Source organism: Dermacentor silvarum, chromosome 1, assembly GCF_013339745.2.
Source record: "Dermacentor silvarum isolate Dsil-2018 chromosome 1, BIME_Dsil_1.4, whole genome shotgun sequence".
NCBI classification, from domain to species: Eukaryota; Metazoa; Arthropoda; class Arachnida; order Ixodida; family Ixodidae; genus Dermacentor; species Dermacentor silvarum.
Window position 1 is genome coordinate 254,082,468 of NC_051154.1, and position 16,386 is coordinate 254,098,853.

Below are 16,386 nucleotides of genomic sequence, written 5' to 3' on the forward strand. Positions count from 1 at the left end.
CGACATGGCGCGTGCCTCGTAATCAGATCGCGATTTTTGCACGATAAAAAACACAGAATTTTGTTGGGTTTTTTTTAACACAGAGGCTGAAAATGAGAAATACGGGAAAGTACGAAAATATCTGGCGCACGATGGTAATGCAACTAATAAAGAAAAAGAACTGCACGTCTCAGATGCATATAGTAGAGTGTATTGCTGGTTGAAGGAGCTAAGAACATTACTGCAGCACCGGGCTTAGTTTTCAAGGAATCCAAACATGGTGAGATTGGCCAAATAATAAATTACTTTAACTAAACAGAGACATCGAATTCGTAGGCTGCCTAATACGAGACATGTTCACTCAGCGGCTGGTAACTATTATGCATAAATGACCTCCTCCACGTATTTGTTCCGAAACTGGATCGTCTGCGCAACAGCGTGGTTAATCTGCGGCACCATAATCATTCAGACAATTTGCATCAGTCTTGCTCCCTGTAGACTGCAAATAACCGTGGTTGTTCTTCCTTGTATAGTATTCGAACAAAACGAATATTTGACAACTTCGAATAGTGAATTCTCGAATCGAATACGCATCGAATAGCACAGACTAGGGCACTGCACGGGCTCGGGCTTACCCGAAAGCCCGGGCCCGGCCCGGCCCAGCCCGTGGGCCGGGCCGGGCTCGGGCTTTCTGGTGGTGCGCATGTAACGGGCAGCGAGTTATTCTCGGGCGTCTCAACTCTGAAAAACATGTATTTTTCGGTCTCGGGCCGGGTTCGGGCCGGTTTCGAGCCGGGCTTGGGCCTAAGGTAAAGGGGTGGCGGGCCGGGCCGGGCGGGTAACGTTGATTATTTCCGGGCCCGGGCCGGGCCCGGGTCTCGCCATAAAAGTTTTGATCGGGCGAGGCCGGGCCGCCCAATGTAAAAACAGGCCCGGGCCTGGCCCGGGCTGCAAAAATCGGCCCGTGCAGTGCTCTAGCACAGACTACTCGATTCGTATTCGAGGTTTTGAATATTCGCACAACCCTAGTGGTATAGCGCTAGCATTAACCAATAACGAAGTCAAGTAAGCATTTAATGATTATACTTCTTAAGAAGCTGACGTAGGTGGCTCCAAAGGTCGAAGTATTAAAGGAACACGTAATAAAACTGCGTTTGAAGCACTATATTGATCACTCTGCACCAAATGTCAATTATTCGCATTTGGTTCTCGCTTTCTTTCTCTTCCATTATCTCTTCTTTGACCTGTCGAACAACATTCAATTTATCAACGTTTGACAGTGCGTAAATAGGTCGTCAGTTACATGCTGGACTTGTATTACGCGGTTAATTTGCTAGACGAAGCAAATAAAGAAATATTCGTACTAATAAAGCTCCTGCGCCACTGCGCTCTTTAAGCACATGTCCTCGACACTTGTTGTAGCGAATACATTAGGGAGCTTTAAGACAATCTAAAGTGCTTGTTAGCATGCGACGCAATGCTTACGCTGACATTTATACGCTGCGGAACGGGGTGCAAATGAGCTTTTTAGAAGAGGGTATAACTCTAACGCAAGGGCAAACCGTTGCTGCTCCATCTACATGTAAACCGCTAACCTCTACATCTACACGCTAACCGATTGTGTGAAAAATCCGAGGACACCTAATCACTTCTTATGAGTTGTAAATGCGAAAGCAATAATGTCCAATTGAACGCCGCTGAGTGGTCCTTCGAGTTATGAACTCATCGTAGGCAAGCGAGCGCGTTGAGACGCTTGGCGCGTTTTGATTTGACCTTCCCGAGGCGCAGTTAGAACGCGGGCGGCAGCTTGCGCGGGCAAGGAACGCGGGGATAACACAAGCAATTAACCAGAGAACAGCGTCTGCACGCGGTGTCGCGTCGCCGTATCTGCTCCGTCGAGGAACGCCTCTGACGTGGCGTCGCGTCGATGCCCTCTCCCCTCACGCAATACCTGGTGCTCTAGCGCTGCAGCAGGTGTTTCAAGTCGCCCGCTCTGCTCCGTCGAGGCGCGCTGGTGACGTGCCGTCGCAGCCATTGGGAATTTAGGTGCCGTTTCGCTGCTATCGAAGCTGTCAGTTTTTTCGCTCAAGGGCCCATTTGATGCTTTCGCATCAATAACTGTCAAGTTAATCGAACGCTGTAATTGCATCGCTGTGGGAATGCTTCAGTAAGTCAAACGAACCCGAGGTCGCAGTCGCTTCGTTACTCGCGCTTTGCAATAATACCTATAGCAATGTGTCGTTTAGTCAAGTGTGAAAATTCTCTGCTAGAAAACGTTCGCATATCGCCTTTTTTTCATGTAGCGCGCACAACAGCGACCACACTTTGCGTTTCTGTGACCATACTGACGTTCGAGCGCTTCACATGACACCCGTGCTGGCGTTTAATCTGGTTGTGACACCCTCTTTACGCGTAATTATACGAACTGCAAGAAGAGATTTACATCCTCTTTCGTTAAGCCTACAGCACCGACAATCGAACAACCCATTTTGAAAGCAGTACCCCGTTGTTGCCACAATGTCTTGAGGTCGAGACATCCGGAGACAAAGCTAAAGCAAGTACAAGCGTCTGTTGGGAATGAAAGTTCCGTACAGCACAAGAACTATGACTCGAAATATACGAATCAGGCGGCTCTGTGTTCCCCTATGCAAGGCCCCTTACATGCGTTAACGTGAAGCGCTCAATCTCGGATATATAGCGCACGCACACAAGAGCCCCAGTGCTGCTTGTACAGCACCACGCGCTGTGCGGAACCCGCAACTATAATGCAAAGTGCGTGTGTTTGCCACTATATATGCCATTTACACCCGTCTACATTGACACTATCTATAGTATTGCGAAGGTGACCGGTTAGTGACATAAAGTACTCTTACGACAGAAAAGCTTTGCTGACTTCGGCCCCTGAAACCTAAATTATTTTCTGACAGAAGGTTTACTGGATATTAAACAAGTGTACAAAGTCAATTTATCCAGTCTCTATAAGATCATTGCGTTACTTTGCAACATAAGAAGAGTTGATTGAATGCTGAGAAAATCCAGACCAAACTTTCATCTTCTCTAGATTGCTCGCCCAAAGAGCGGCACCGTGTGTGTCAGAATGAGGTCACGAATTCCATAGTGTTCTTGCGTTTTTCGAGCCTTTTTTCTTTCTTATTTTTATTGTATAGACCACGGACCGAATTCCCAAATGTTTCCGTTCGTAAATACTATTTGTCATTGCTCGGCCGTCTAGGATAATAATATATCGGTTATCACGATTGGCTGGAACCGCGTTTAGGAGCAGTTCAAGCGCAAGGACATTTTCGTGAATAGGGGCCCCGAGTACGTTGCTCTTGTACGTCTGTTTGGAGCAAACGCACTTAATTTCGACCTCAGTCCCATCTGTCCGCGCTCTCCGCACAGGTATCTGAGAGTTAATAACGGGGTAGGTGATGCCATGACGAGCGAACGCCTGCTATCGCGCTAGTTTGTTCTGCCCATTCTCACAGACCCTGACAAACGATGGCTACCACCTGCAAGCGTTATAAATTCTAGCCTATATGGAAAAGTTCCTGAAACCTGCCAGGAGTCGTCATTTAGTACTTTAGCGAATAATGTATTTGCTAAATTGTTACCTTTAAATAACAATTGTTACCTTTAGCACTAACAAGATGCTGCCAAAGAGGGCGTCGGCATCTTCGTTATGATAGGGCATCGTTTATGACTTACCAAGTCTCCGTTCATTCCGGCCTATTCACACTGTTGAGAAGTGCGATATATCAGTCTAACATAACTTCATGTTTCCCTTTAATGTCCGTTAATGAGCTCCCATTTCTCCTTTCTCATCTATCCCCCCCTCCCTGCTAGGAAGAACGCAGTGTCATAAAAAGGCATTCGGCTAAGTGGACAACGGGGGTGAGGGCGACGCGGCTAATAATAAGACAGTTCTGTAAAGCTCCACACGAGCGCTTGAAATATCACTGGCAGAGTGACCGAATCCGAACAACATAGTCTGAATGGAATCTGCAAAACTCGAGGAGGTAGTGTGGCGGCTGTGCATTCCGCCGTTCCCTGGAATTCGAATTGTTCGATGAAATCGCAGCGCCCCTTGCCCGCCAGGAGCCGCAATTAGAGCGCCGCTATTCTATGCAAAACTGTGCCGTAAAGAACACAAAAATCGAGAGAATACACAGAACAGCTTGCACTGTGCAGCCCTTATAGATATAGCGGTAAGTGACCATTAAACGATCCTGCTGTTTCACTTTTTCCTTTCGTTCTTTCTTTTTCGTTCTTTTTTTCTTTCTTTATTTTCTTTTAACGCGTTATTGGCTGTATCTTTATGTTCTTCTTTTGTATATCGATAAGCTTTATTGCGCGTGAGTGGGTGCGCTGGGCACGGATCTTTTCGCGCAATTAGGTTTCGCGCTGCCCAAATTCCTCCCCAGGTTGATTAATCTTCTTCAACCGCTTTGTCAGGGTCGTCTGTTTCCTCCACTTTCTCACACTTTTTCCTTCCTACAGCCTCTTTTTTTTTTCTTTATATTGCTGTAGCGTTGTGCGGGCAAGCTTTTCGATCAAACTAATGATCCAAGCTATTGGGGCGCTGGCTCTATCCAGAATCAATGCCACGTTCCGTAAGTCGTCAAATCTTCAATCGTTGAGTGCGCGGGCGCGGTTGGTCAGAAACGCGACCATCCAGACGGCCGCCAACTCGGAGTATAGGGAGGCGTTAGAGGGATAAGAGAGCGCCCTTACTTCACCGAAGTTGAAACTTTCTGCCTAACTGAGGGAAATCCTTAAACGTGTAGTTCAAACCAAAGCGCCCCTCCTTCCGCCAATTATAGACACTTTTAAAGGAGTAGTGGCATTATCTTTTGGACTCTTAATATTTATTTTTTTTTGTTAAAGACCTCTACGCTATAGAAAAATGTGTCAAGCCTCGGATTGCCCTAAATAATTTACCATAATAGCTTTTCTAAGAACCAGGGGCCAGATTCACAAAGCTTTTCTTTAGCAAGTGCTCTTTGCCATTGGCCGGCCGCCTTAGATAATAGTATATCTTGCATCCGGATTGGCTGAAATTCTTTCTTAGAACAATTCTAGCATGAGAAGGTTTTGTGAATTGGGGCCCAGTGTCGGTTTCTGTTCCCAGGAGATGACTGGGTCGTGACGCTGAAGGTGTACACGTTGGAGCAGGACATCGCAACATCTCCGGCTCGCTCGAAGGTCTCTTACGCTACTACATAGGGCTGCACAATGAGCAGCGGTAAAGTAGACAACCAAGCGAGCCGGAGAGAGTGCCAAAACGTCGCGATGTCCTGCTCTGACGTGTCCACCTTCTACGTCACGACACACTCACCTTCTGGGAAAAGAAACCCAAACTGGTTCGTAGAAAACCTATTATACTAAATTATTTAGGGCATTCCGAGGCTCGTTAGTAATAAAGCGATAGCTTTCTTTAGCTACTTTGGCCACTTTGGATGACCGTACGATCTCACACAATAAACAGTGGCACCATACCAAGCGATCCAAGTTGTCTACTAGGTAAGTGCTGGCTGCTGTTTGGTCTAGCAGACAACTCGGGTAACTTGGTACGTGCTACCATTGGGTATTTTCCCGAACACACAACTTCGCTACTGCGTAAGTGACATTGGTATTTGCCCATTTAAAGCCAATCCCCCAGAATGGATGTGCCAAGGTGTCACAAGGGGCATGTAGCCTTAAATATAATAAATCGATAGCGCCCCATCCGCAACAGACACATCCGCGTCCAGCACGGCCGCTTGATGGACTGTCAGTGCAATGAAGTTGCAGCCAGGATACTATATATATAGAGAGGGTTGCTACGGGGGTTCGAGTGGGGTGCAGTGATTAGAACAAGATATACTGTGACACGGTATCATTCACCATTGTGGTTGGAAGCGATATTGCCACTTAGTGTGGGGCCCATAAGGTTCTGCGATTTGCGGATGGCTTGGGAATATGCAGCAGGTTACACAAGAAAGCTATCGCTGACTTTGACAATCATTTTCGATCGTTTCTGCCACAACTTTTTTCCTAGGGTTTCAAGGTCCCGGACCTTCCCTTAACGCAAAACAAAATGAAGAGCCGAAAATATCACGTCCGTACTGCTTCAGATAACACACAAAGTACCAAAAGACTTCCGGTTTCACCCTGTGCAACAGCATGTACACATTTAGCGGGTAACGAAGAGACTACAAGTTTCAAATGCGTGCACATATATTGAATCATCCAATTCGCACCAGCTTTCTACGCATTTACCACGTTGTTTCAAAAACGAATTTTACGTTTATACATGCACAACAAACTACAAACGCCAGCTCACCGCACAGGGCACGTTTCTGTTATATGAACACATCGAAAGCATGTACATACAGTCAACTACTGAAGATACTTTCTTCCCCTTGGCGATCTTTGGTGCCAAGAACATGCGAACGGAAGTTTTCTAGAGTCACGAATACACTTCATGCTGTCACAGTGCGGATAAAAGTGTCCAACTTGAGTTAGGTTAAATTCATCGATGCATGCGCCTATCACGCGCCATCAGAATAACCAACTACAGTGGTGCCGTGTCACGGCTGGATAAGAAGTGGTGGTGCTTTTTACTATAAACGTAATATTTCTGGTACGGAACGTAAATCAATGCTAGTTTATGCAGCAAGTTTCGCAGGCATTATTGAGCTATCTGAGGTCTTCCAGCTTCTGTCGTAGGCGTTGACAGTAGTGCATTACCTCTCGTTTGTATACGCGGTTTACTTTCTTTCAATTTCTACCTCTTTCGTCCTCCTTTTCGTCGCCTTCTTTTCTCCCGCGTGATGAGTAACCCACTAGAACAAACTTAAGTTAGCCTCGCTATTTTCCATGATCCCATTTCTCTGCAGCCATTAACACTACATATTACTTTACAGCGAAGCTGTTAGCCTCTAATTGGTCGGGATTTTTCGTGTACGCGTGCGCGCTCCTCACACAAAAATGTGGGCCGATCCCGGAGACAGTGCAAAGAAGTGGGAAGCGCACCGTGTGCTGCTTCTCCAAGAGGCATCACATGACGTCATCAGGTGACATCATCACTGGACAAAAACGTCATCGCGTGACGTCAATCTAGACGTATTGACGTCATCCGATTACGTCATCGGGCGATATTGTCACGTGACGAAGCCGTTATTCTGTATGTTCGAATTGCAATCCCAAGCTATCATGTCCGCAACTTGTGTGTAAGTCACACTTAACGAATTTTCTGACGCAGTTTATTTTGATGAATTCAGTTAGTTCAATAACGCCCTTGCTCTTCCGCATACGTGCGTGCATGCGTGACGCACGTGTGCGTACATATATATGCATCTTTTTTTTTTCCTCATCGTTGTAAGTCGCCAGTACAAAGTTAACTACGCATATGAGGAGTTATACTGCACCAATAAAAAAACAAAATGGGCACAGGCGTCCGCTTGGCCGACACTCGTCTTTCTTCAAATGTGAACAGCATTAGGAAGGATACCGAACCATTCAATTTCCCGTCAAAATGCGGGGGGCACATCGCAGCCTCTGAATGTGAGAAGTTTTCATTATTACTCTTTCTAAAACGGCACTCCACCGAAAGCATTTTGTCTCAACGCGACCGTTGTTTCTTGCAGCTCAACCTTCTTTTACAGCAGTGAAGCTTCGCAGCAGTAAAAAAAAATTAAACGAAAAATAGAAACGTAATCTGTCTTCTCTTGTTATCGTGCCTTTTAAGTCACCCGTTCTACCACCAATCTTCGTGTCAGACGTCTGCGGAAAAGCAAAATTTCGTGATGCCAAGGTCAGACTTTAGCCCCTCATACAAGCAGGTACTTTCAGATTCGGTTCGTTAACCTCTCCTGAATCTCCTTTCTCAAGGTTTTTGCCGTCCTATGTTTGTGGAGTTAAGAACCCTCCACCGACTGCGAGCCGAAAAACGATCAATCATGTGTGGTCGCTATAGCGTTCCTCAATTTCCAATACTTGGCTCGTTTTTTATTTTTCTTTTTTTTTCCTGCGTTGGACTTAGCTCACGTCTCCATGGCTTCGAACTGTTTTTTTTTTCCTTTTTATGACAACAGTGCACTCATCGCATGTCAGGTTACGAACTGTCAAATTTTACCGTGTTCAGATCCGGACGACAGCTTTAGAAATGGCGATTTGCCTCGAACCTAGAAGTATGTGAAAGTGTGGAACGTTTCTTGCTGGTGCTATCATAACACGTATGCTATTTCATATCCCCATCGTGCCTTCCGGAGTGTGACAAGACTTCCGCGTTGCCGGGATCGTGGTACCGTGTTCTTAAGGCAAACATACAGCGCTGCAGCTGCAAACTGGTTCCCGGTGAATTGGGCAGATGCCCTGTAGTCCCGAGAAACCAGCTTTCTGAGGTTCTAACTGTTTTGGCTGTGTCCCAGCGTCAATTCGACGTAGTGCCGTCTTTTTTTTTTTTCATTTTTCCTGTTTACAACAGAATAGGAGCAGAAGCTAAAGGCCGCATGGCCTGATTCTGCTCCTACAACAACTCGGCACGCAGCCCATACACAGCACACAAATTTACACAGACACGCTGAAATCAAAACTAGTTTCGCGATACAGAATAATATTTTCGTAAAAAAAAAACATGTCGACAGAAATACAGAACTCTGACTCAATACATGGGAGGTACATTTTGTTCGAAACTACAACTGTAACTTGAAAAGGAAAAAAAAACGCGACAAAGAAAAAAAGACGAGAGAAAAACAAAAGACGATAATTATACTCCGGTTTCAATAAGACAAACTTAATATTGTTCGCAATGAGAAAATATTTATATGATTTATTCGAACCCTCCATAATTTCGTCATCATAATCACGTAGGCGATTTAGTGGTAAAGGTGCCTGGAAACCGACTAGTTGTTTTCCATAATTGGTTCTTATTTTCAGCGTTCTCATATTATATTATTTCATATTAATAGAAACTATCGGCGTGATTGATAAGTATTGCCATCAACGTATTTCCGTGGTGCTGGAGAGATAGATGAGAACTTGCAATCACTGAGAAGATTCTACTTACCAGCTTGCGTCAAGACGGTAGAAGCGGCATGGTAATGACGATGTCGCTTGCTTTTTAACTTTTTTGTTGTCTGGTCTCTTCCGACAAAAGGCGTCACAAAATACAGCAATTTGTCTTTTGGACGTGTTATTGTTTAACATGGTGTTGCAAGTTAGCGTCATGGGCGCTGCTGTTTCCGTCTGTCTCTCTGATTGTTCTGAAAGTCTTTATCTGTGTATCTGTAACGAATATTATCACGCATGTGACAGGCTAACACACTCCACTGTCGAACTCTATTCTATTGCGAAAGAACCATCCATTGGTGTTCACACCTTTTGTCTCACTTCTTGCTGCGACGGAACACTTGAGCATCATTTCTCGTGAGAACATTCCGGTACAGCTAGAGCGCGACACAAGATGAGGAAAAAATGACCCACATTAGCGCCAAATTACAACCGTTTCAGTCATGTCCGATGCTTTCATAATGCAACCACTTCATGAATGTGCAGTCAACTGAGGAAAGAAAAATTGTCGGAATAACAAGAATGTATAAGTAGTCTGCGACATCGTTACAAAGAAAGCGAAGATTGTCATCAGCCCGAAAACAGCACGAAGCTAATAAAACAGAGAGAGAGAGAGAGAGAATTTTTCTGTGAGAAAAGCAGATTGCAGATTACAGGTCAGTACAGATAACGCAGTGCTTCACGGACAAGAACAGCAAAAAGAAGCAAACAATTCAAACACGCTCCTTGACACTTGTGCGGTATACTTGCCTTACCATCAATAAAAACGGTCACAAGCTTTCGCAATAAGATAGTTCGTAGTTAGCGCCATGTGTGTATCATCTCTTTCTTTCTGTGGTCTTTGTCTGTAACGTGCTACGTAATATGTATACTAATGGAGCACCAACACGCACGGATATCAACCTTAGCACGAAGCCATCTTCCTCTACATTGCGTAGTTCAACTAATTAGTCAATAGCTGCAATACGTTATTCATTCGGTGTTACCTCCTTGGAGCGGTAGCATCATTCCGAGTACCTCGTCTTAAAGGTGCGTTCTCAGTAGCGAAAAAAAAAAAAACGTGTGCCGCGTGGGCCGAAAGTGGCAGAACGGGCCGGTGTCGGCATGGCCCCACTGCCCGTCGCGTTTAATGTTCCGACAGTCACTTGAAAGCATTGATATTCGCGCGCTTTCACCACTGCGATCGGCGCTCATGATTCCGATCTGAGGCGAGAGTTGCGATGGTGCCGTGCGGCGTTTGCCCGCGAGTATAAATATGGGCCGTTGTCATCCGTCTCCGAATTTCGCTGGGCGCAGAAGTTGTGTGGAATTACGTATTAAGCTGTTTTGATAAAAGGTCACTACTCGAGCTCAAAATCTTGGTACGATGGTCACGCTGGCAGTTCACTTTCTCAGGAGCTTGGGACATTATCGTTTGCTAGCAGCACCTTTACCCAGCGTGCCGCTTTTTTTTAACACATTTGTCTTCAAATTTGGACTATTTCCATGCACTCCCATACTTAAAAACGTGCGCCTGATTTGGAAAAAATTTTCTGACACGAAAACCGTACCGCTAGTAGGCGGTGTGTTTTTCACTGCACCACATTTTTGGTTCGTTACTTGTGTTTTCGTTGCTTCCGAGACACGACGCTTTTTCAGAGAAATCAGGATTTTTTTTTCTTGCAGGCACTACAGCGCTGCTATGTTGATGCCCATTTGATGAACTAGACGTACTGGGCCAAGAAATAAATGTAGTACGTTGCACCGTTCCCTTTATAAGAACGTGACATTTTCTTTTTAAGAACGTGATATACAAGTGGACATTCTGATAAAAAGCGGGAGCCTCTAGGTATCTCTCTGTAAGCCTCTCTGGCTTGTTGAACTCGAAAGTTCACAAGGACTCGTATGCGGTTCTTGATCAACGACACCTCAGCACAGCGCACATGAAGGATCCACCACATTATATTGCTGGATTCTACCTTTCTTCTTGTCTTTTTTTGCTGGCCCTATATTTCTACGCTTCCAGGGTTAACGCAGTCAGCCGGACGTACTTATAGTTTCGGCTAATGTCTCCGTCTTTCTGATATGCTCTTACATTCTTGTTTCTGCTCACACTCAAAAGTTTTTTTTTTTAATATGCATAGTATCTTCTACCTCACGAGCGTTATGTATAGGATAAGTTGCGGGTGTTTGAAGCCGAGAACTTAAGGTCCTTTGTTTATTTTATCTCGTACAGAAACACAGGTTTTTTCTGGTCTCAATGCAGATCCTGTCCAAGGACTCAGTGACAGTGGCCGTGGACGCGGTGGTCTACTACCGCATAAGTAACGCGACCATCGCCATCACCAACGTGGAGGACTACGGCCACTCCACCAGGCTGTTGGCCGCCACCACGCTCCGTAACGTGCTCGGCACCAAGAACCTGTCGGAGATTCTGTCAGAGCGGGAGTCCATCTCGCACGTCATGCAGGTGCGCTGCCGTTTTCCAGTTACCTCTTTAGTGGTGCCACCTGGCGGAACGCAGCGTATACTTCCTGTTAAATGAAAAACACTACCACACTGGGAGGTGGTCGGCCGCGTTAGAACTTTTTGAGACTCTCCGTATGATAACCGACGCGCTCTTAAAACTAGAAGGGCAAGAAAAGGCTCGTTTCTGTCATTCTGGTTTTTATTTTCGGCACTATCGTGCAGGTTGTGAGCTTCGCTCTCCGTGCAAAAGCTAATTTTTTGAGTCACGCAGGTTGGCTTTGCTGCATTGTTTGACGAGCAAATATGTAAAATGAGCTTTCTGGAAACACCTTCGTGTAAGTGTAGGACACAACTTCCTGTTGTCAACGTCAAGCCACGTACCGCACCATGATTTTACCTGCTCCAGTGTTTACAGCTTGCATAAGGCAGTAATAAAATGCTAGTTTTTCTCCATGATAGTTCTTTTGTTTAATTATTTGGCGAGTATAGACTATACCGGTAGGCGGAGAGTGCAGATCAATGACGGATGACATGGTGCCAGATAATACTTTCCATTGAAGCTAAACATTTTGACAGAATTGCCTGTCTGGTTGGGATAAATAATTATGACTTTCAAATGTCTCCTCGTTAACACAAGAACGATGTCAGAACATTCTTCAGTCAGCAAACCCTCCACCTTCCCCCACCCTTGCCGAACTCTCAGAAGACACGAACCAAAAGATTGCCTTTGAAGAAACGTGAATTCTAACAACCGAGACCAACGAACGAAAACAATAGCTTAAACCATTCCAAAGAAAACATGCCATCATATTACATTCACGGCTTCAGCACTGAAGCATCTCGGGCTGCGCCCAGCCTGCCAAACTTAAGTAGCCGTGAAAAATCTAACACCCCCTCCTCAACCGTCCCCCACCTCGACCATGAAAGCCTAAAAGTTGCTCCTCGGCATCTCCGTCGTCACTCCCCCTGAAGAAGGAACCGAGTTGGTTCCGAAACGTCGGGAAAATAAATGTATTCTTTGGTTGGAACCACTTGAAAGTCATAATTCATTTCCTTGCATGTATTTGATTCGCAGTGAAAGTATGCGTGAAGGAAAATAATAAGGGTCCCCTTGGCGTGAAATTGAATTAAACTTATGACGAAATAACGTATCAAGAACAGAGTCAAACTCGAACGAGTTTGTCAATGAGAATGCTTCTTGAATGTTCTTACTATAGAAGTTCCGATATGTCTCCACTGTGTAGTCGGTGGGCAACTGTGATGTTTCCTCGAAACTCTGCTCTCAAGAATTAGTCCCATCAATATCACACACATTGGGGAACGCAGAAGCACGAAGACGCATTCTCGTTTATTTTCATGTCACTGTACGTTTCGACAAACATATGCGGGTAGTACGGCGTTCTATAGTTGCCGCTTTATAGAAGCTGCAGCTTTAGATAAGGTTCTGCAACTGCCGATGCCCAACCTTTTGGGGGCCTACATAAAGGGCTGAGGGCCAACCCGGTGTCCGTGGTGTGTTTCGCAACTAAACCATCAATCAAGTGCTCTACAGTTAACGGAAATCTGTAGCGTTTGAAGGCCTTTAAGGGCGACGGGTTTGAACAAAACTTATTGCGGTGGTGTACACTTTGCAAATTAGAATGCCACTCCTTTTCGGTGTGTGTCCTCCTTCGGTGCCTGAAACACTTCTTGGCTGGAGTTTCGAGTTACAATATTGCTTGTTCTACAGACAACTGGTAGCACTCGCAACGTATATCTCTACATGTCCGCGTTTGCTGGTGTTGTAGTGATGGGGCGGGAAAGAAGATTTCTCTTGTGCCCCCACCACGTTTCCCTTAGAAATAAAAATACCGCAGTAGGCGGAGTCTCATACGTTCGCGACATGATGATTCAATGCGTTTTTACCGTAGGAACGCGTGATGTCTCAAGACGGCGCGACACGACGTGTCGACACGTGTGTCTGTGTTGCTTTTTGTGACGTTGGTCAGGGATCAGTTAAACGTTGACAATGTTTATTGCTCGAGCAGACGGCATTTCGTCTCACATTTGGCTGTCCAGGACGCATTGAACTGCTTCCATGATATCATGATATCATGGATACATGATATCATGTATCAAAATGTTACGGACTACCTGTCGCGGAATTAACATGTGGTTACCTTTGTAAAAAAACATTTTCCTTTGTATATCCACACATTATGTAACACCTCCAGAGGGGTCCTTAAGGTATTAAATGAAATGAAATGAAATCAAGAAATAATAATTACTCTACCAGATTTCTGTTATAGGGTTTTTTTTATTCAATAAGCAAAGCCAAAAATTCTCGATGGACTCCTAAAGAAACATTGCTCTCATGTTTTCAGATTGAAGAAAAAATGTAGTATATAAGTCCATATGTAAAAAAGCATAAATCTCCCATACAAAGAGGAGTAAAAGAAAGCATAAAGTATGAAATTAACAATGCCGAAAAAAAGCTGTTTGATGACCCGAATACATTGAAAACCCTAGTGCAACGATATATATAATTCAATTGCTGCACAAAAAAAAACCGAGCGTGACCTGCAAAGGTGATTTGTTGTTAAGGCGTTCAACTGAAAGCTAGTCGCCAATTTATGTAAAAATCACTCATGAAACAAAAAATGTATACGTAAAGAGTTTTATCTCCTCTACAGGAGCCTTAATTTCTGTGGTGTCTGAACCAGGGTGAATATTCACACATGGGGCAGTCCCGTGAACACGTTTACAAAAGAAAGAAGTTAAAAACGCGTTCTTGGTCCAAAAATTGTCATCTAAAGCAAGCGCTTTGAAAATTAACCAAATATTGTGCAGAAGCAGGTATTTATTTCAGCAGCGCTGGTATCAATAGCTTTATGCTGATCTGGGTGACTGCTAATATCTCAAGAAACCGGCAGTGTGGAAACACGAATGAATTATGTTGCAAAGTTTTTACTGCTCAGCTCTTAATTGTTTTTGTTTTTTGTCTCGTCTACGTTGAACAGGCGAGCCTGGACGAAGCCACCGACTCGTGGGGCGTAAAAGTCGAACGAGTCGAAATGTGAGTAGTTATTTTAAATTACAATTGAAACAAAGGGACTGACATAACTTTTCTTTTTCAGCAAATGCCTTATCATCAATAATTAGCTCAAAACAGCAGTTGTTGTCGCCGCTAGTGTGCATTGTTAAATTAAGACATTCAATAGTCGATGTCCACACCATTTTATCAACAGAAAGTACGTTAGATAAATTATATTGCTACAGGGAGTATACTCTATTCGCAGACAACGTTTTGTGGCTATCCAGCAAAAAGTCACAAAGCCGAAGTGTATGCATACCTTCTTCTTCTTTCTGGCGTTTTACGTGCCAAAACCAGTTCTGATTATGAGGCACGCCTTAGTGGAGGGCTCCGGATTAATTTTGACCACCTGGGGTTCTTTAACGCGCACTACAACGCAAGCTAAGGCGTTGCGCTTATGAGCACGAGGTCGCGGGATTGAATCCCGGCAGCGGCGTCCGCATTTCGATGGAGGCGAAATGCAAAAACGCCCCTGTGCTTACGTTGTAGTGCACGTTAAAGAGCCCCAGGTGGTCAAAATTCATCCGGAGCCCTCCACTACGGCGTGCCTCGTAATCAGAACTGAATCTGTCACGTAAAACCCCAGAAAGAAGACGTTCTTTGCCATTCATGCTACTAAAAAGTTAACTCATAATAGCATCTATACCATCGTTCTACGAAAGTAATGCTAGCGTAGTTTGTTGCACTGCTATAAATAGGTCCACAATGTAGGTCGGTCGCTCATTTCACGCAGTGGTCGCATAGGAACTTTTTCCTGCACTGGAACTGACGGCAGCGTCAATGGATCTTAGTATAGCGTCACGTTTCTGAGTTTGCCTGCCGCGCTGCCTCACGAAAACTGCGCAGCCTGGGGAAGGCGGTCTTATGGTCAGCAACTCCGGGGATTGTTTCACAAGGCAATGCACACATATGTAACAAAACGTTTATAGGCGTCAGATCGCCGGCTCGGTGGCTGTCGAGAAACTGGCCAATCGCCAGCCGTGTACTCCCTAATGAGCAACTCTGCCTATTCAGCCCCTGATTAGCTCGTAATAACGGCAGCTGGTCAGCAATGGGTCGTATAATGTGACATATTTCGCTGCTCTTGGCACTGGTTGACACAAGTTGTTGAACATTTGCCTCGCAGCAAGGACGTCCGGCTCCCTGTACAGTTGCAGAGAGCCATGGCTGCCGAAGCTGAAGCCGCCCGTGAAGCCCGGGCGAAGGTAAGGCGAACGACGAGCGCTACACGCGATACAATGCCTTTGGTTAATCGGAAATGGGCTGCCCGTGGTTTAGGAGTGTGTGCGTGGGTGTATGTGTTCTTGCGTGTTTTCATTCTCGGGGAATGTGACATCTCGTCTCTTACAACATATTGTAGTAGCATGCCATGCCGTTGCCAGGCTAGCATCTCTGGTTTCTCCAATAAACCCGCAATATCACTTTCTTTACTTTAATTGGTGGTTGTTGTTTTAACGGCACGTAAAAAAAAGTATATTTAACCACATCAGTACTTGCAAACCATAAGGTCAGATTCTATGGTTGTTGGTATCAGGTGTTTCTAGATGCGAAATTTGTAAGGTATTGTGAAGGGTCAGTGATTAATTATTATTATCAGCAAAGAAAGTGAAGGCGATTGGGAGAGCTCCGGTGAATCACCTACTTCCTAAAGAGGCAATTCGTCGCCGCTTTCGGTCGCTTTGGAAAGCATCGCATCAGCTTTGTGCTGTAAAAGCAGATAGACGCATGGAAGCCAGCGTCCTATACAGGCAGAGTAGGAACAGGATTGGTCCAGCATGGACATTTAAGGTCAACCATAATGCTTCTTCATCTTGCACTGAGTGCAACGAAGT

General features: G+C 45.1%; 1 protein-coding gene across 1 annotated transcript in view; it reads left to right on the top strand.

Annotated features, from left to right (window-relative positions):
• The window catches only part of LOC119437058 (band 7 protein AGAP004871), a 390,673-nt gene that overhangs the window by 361,671 nt on the left and 12,616 nt on the right, over positions 1-16,386 (top strand). The window contains exons 6-8 of the mRNA XM_037704130.2: positions 11,279-11,482; positions 14,481-14,536; positions 15,681-15,759. Of these exons, the coding sequence (XP_037560058.1) occupies positions 11,279-11,482; positions 14,481-14,536; positions 15,681-15,759 (339 nt within the window). The remainder of the gene's footprint in view (positions 1-11,278; positions 11,483-14,480; positions 14,537-15,680; positions 15,760-16,386) is intronic.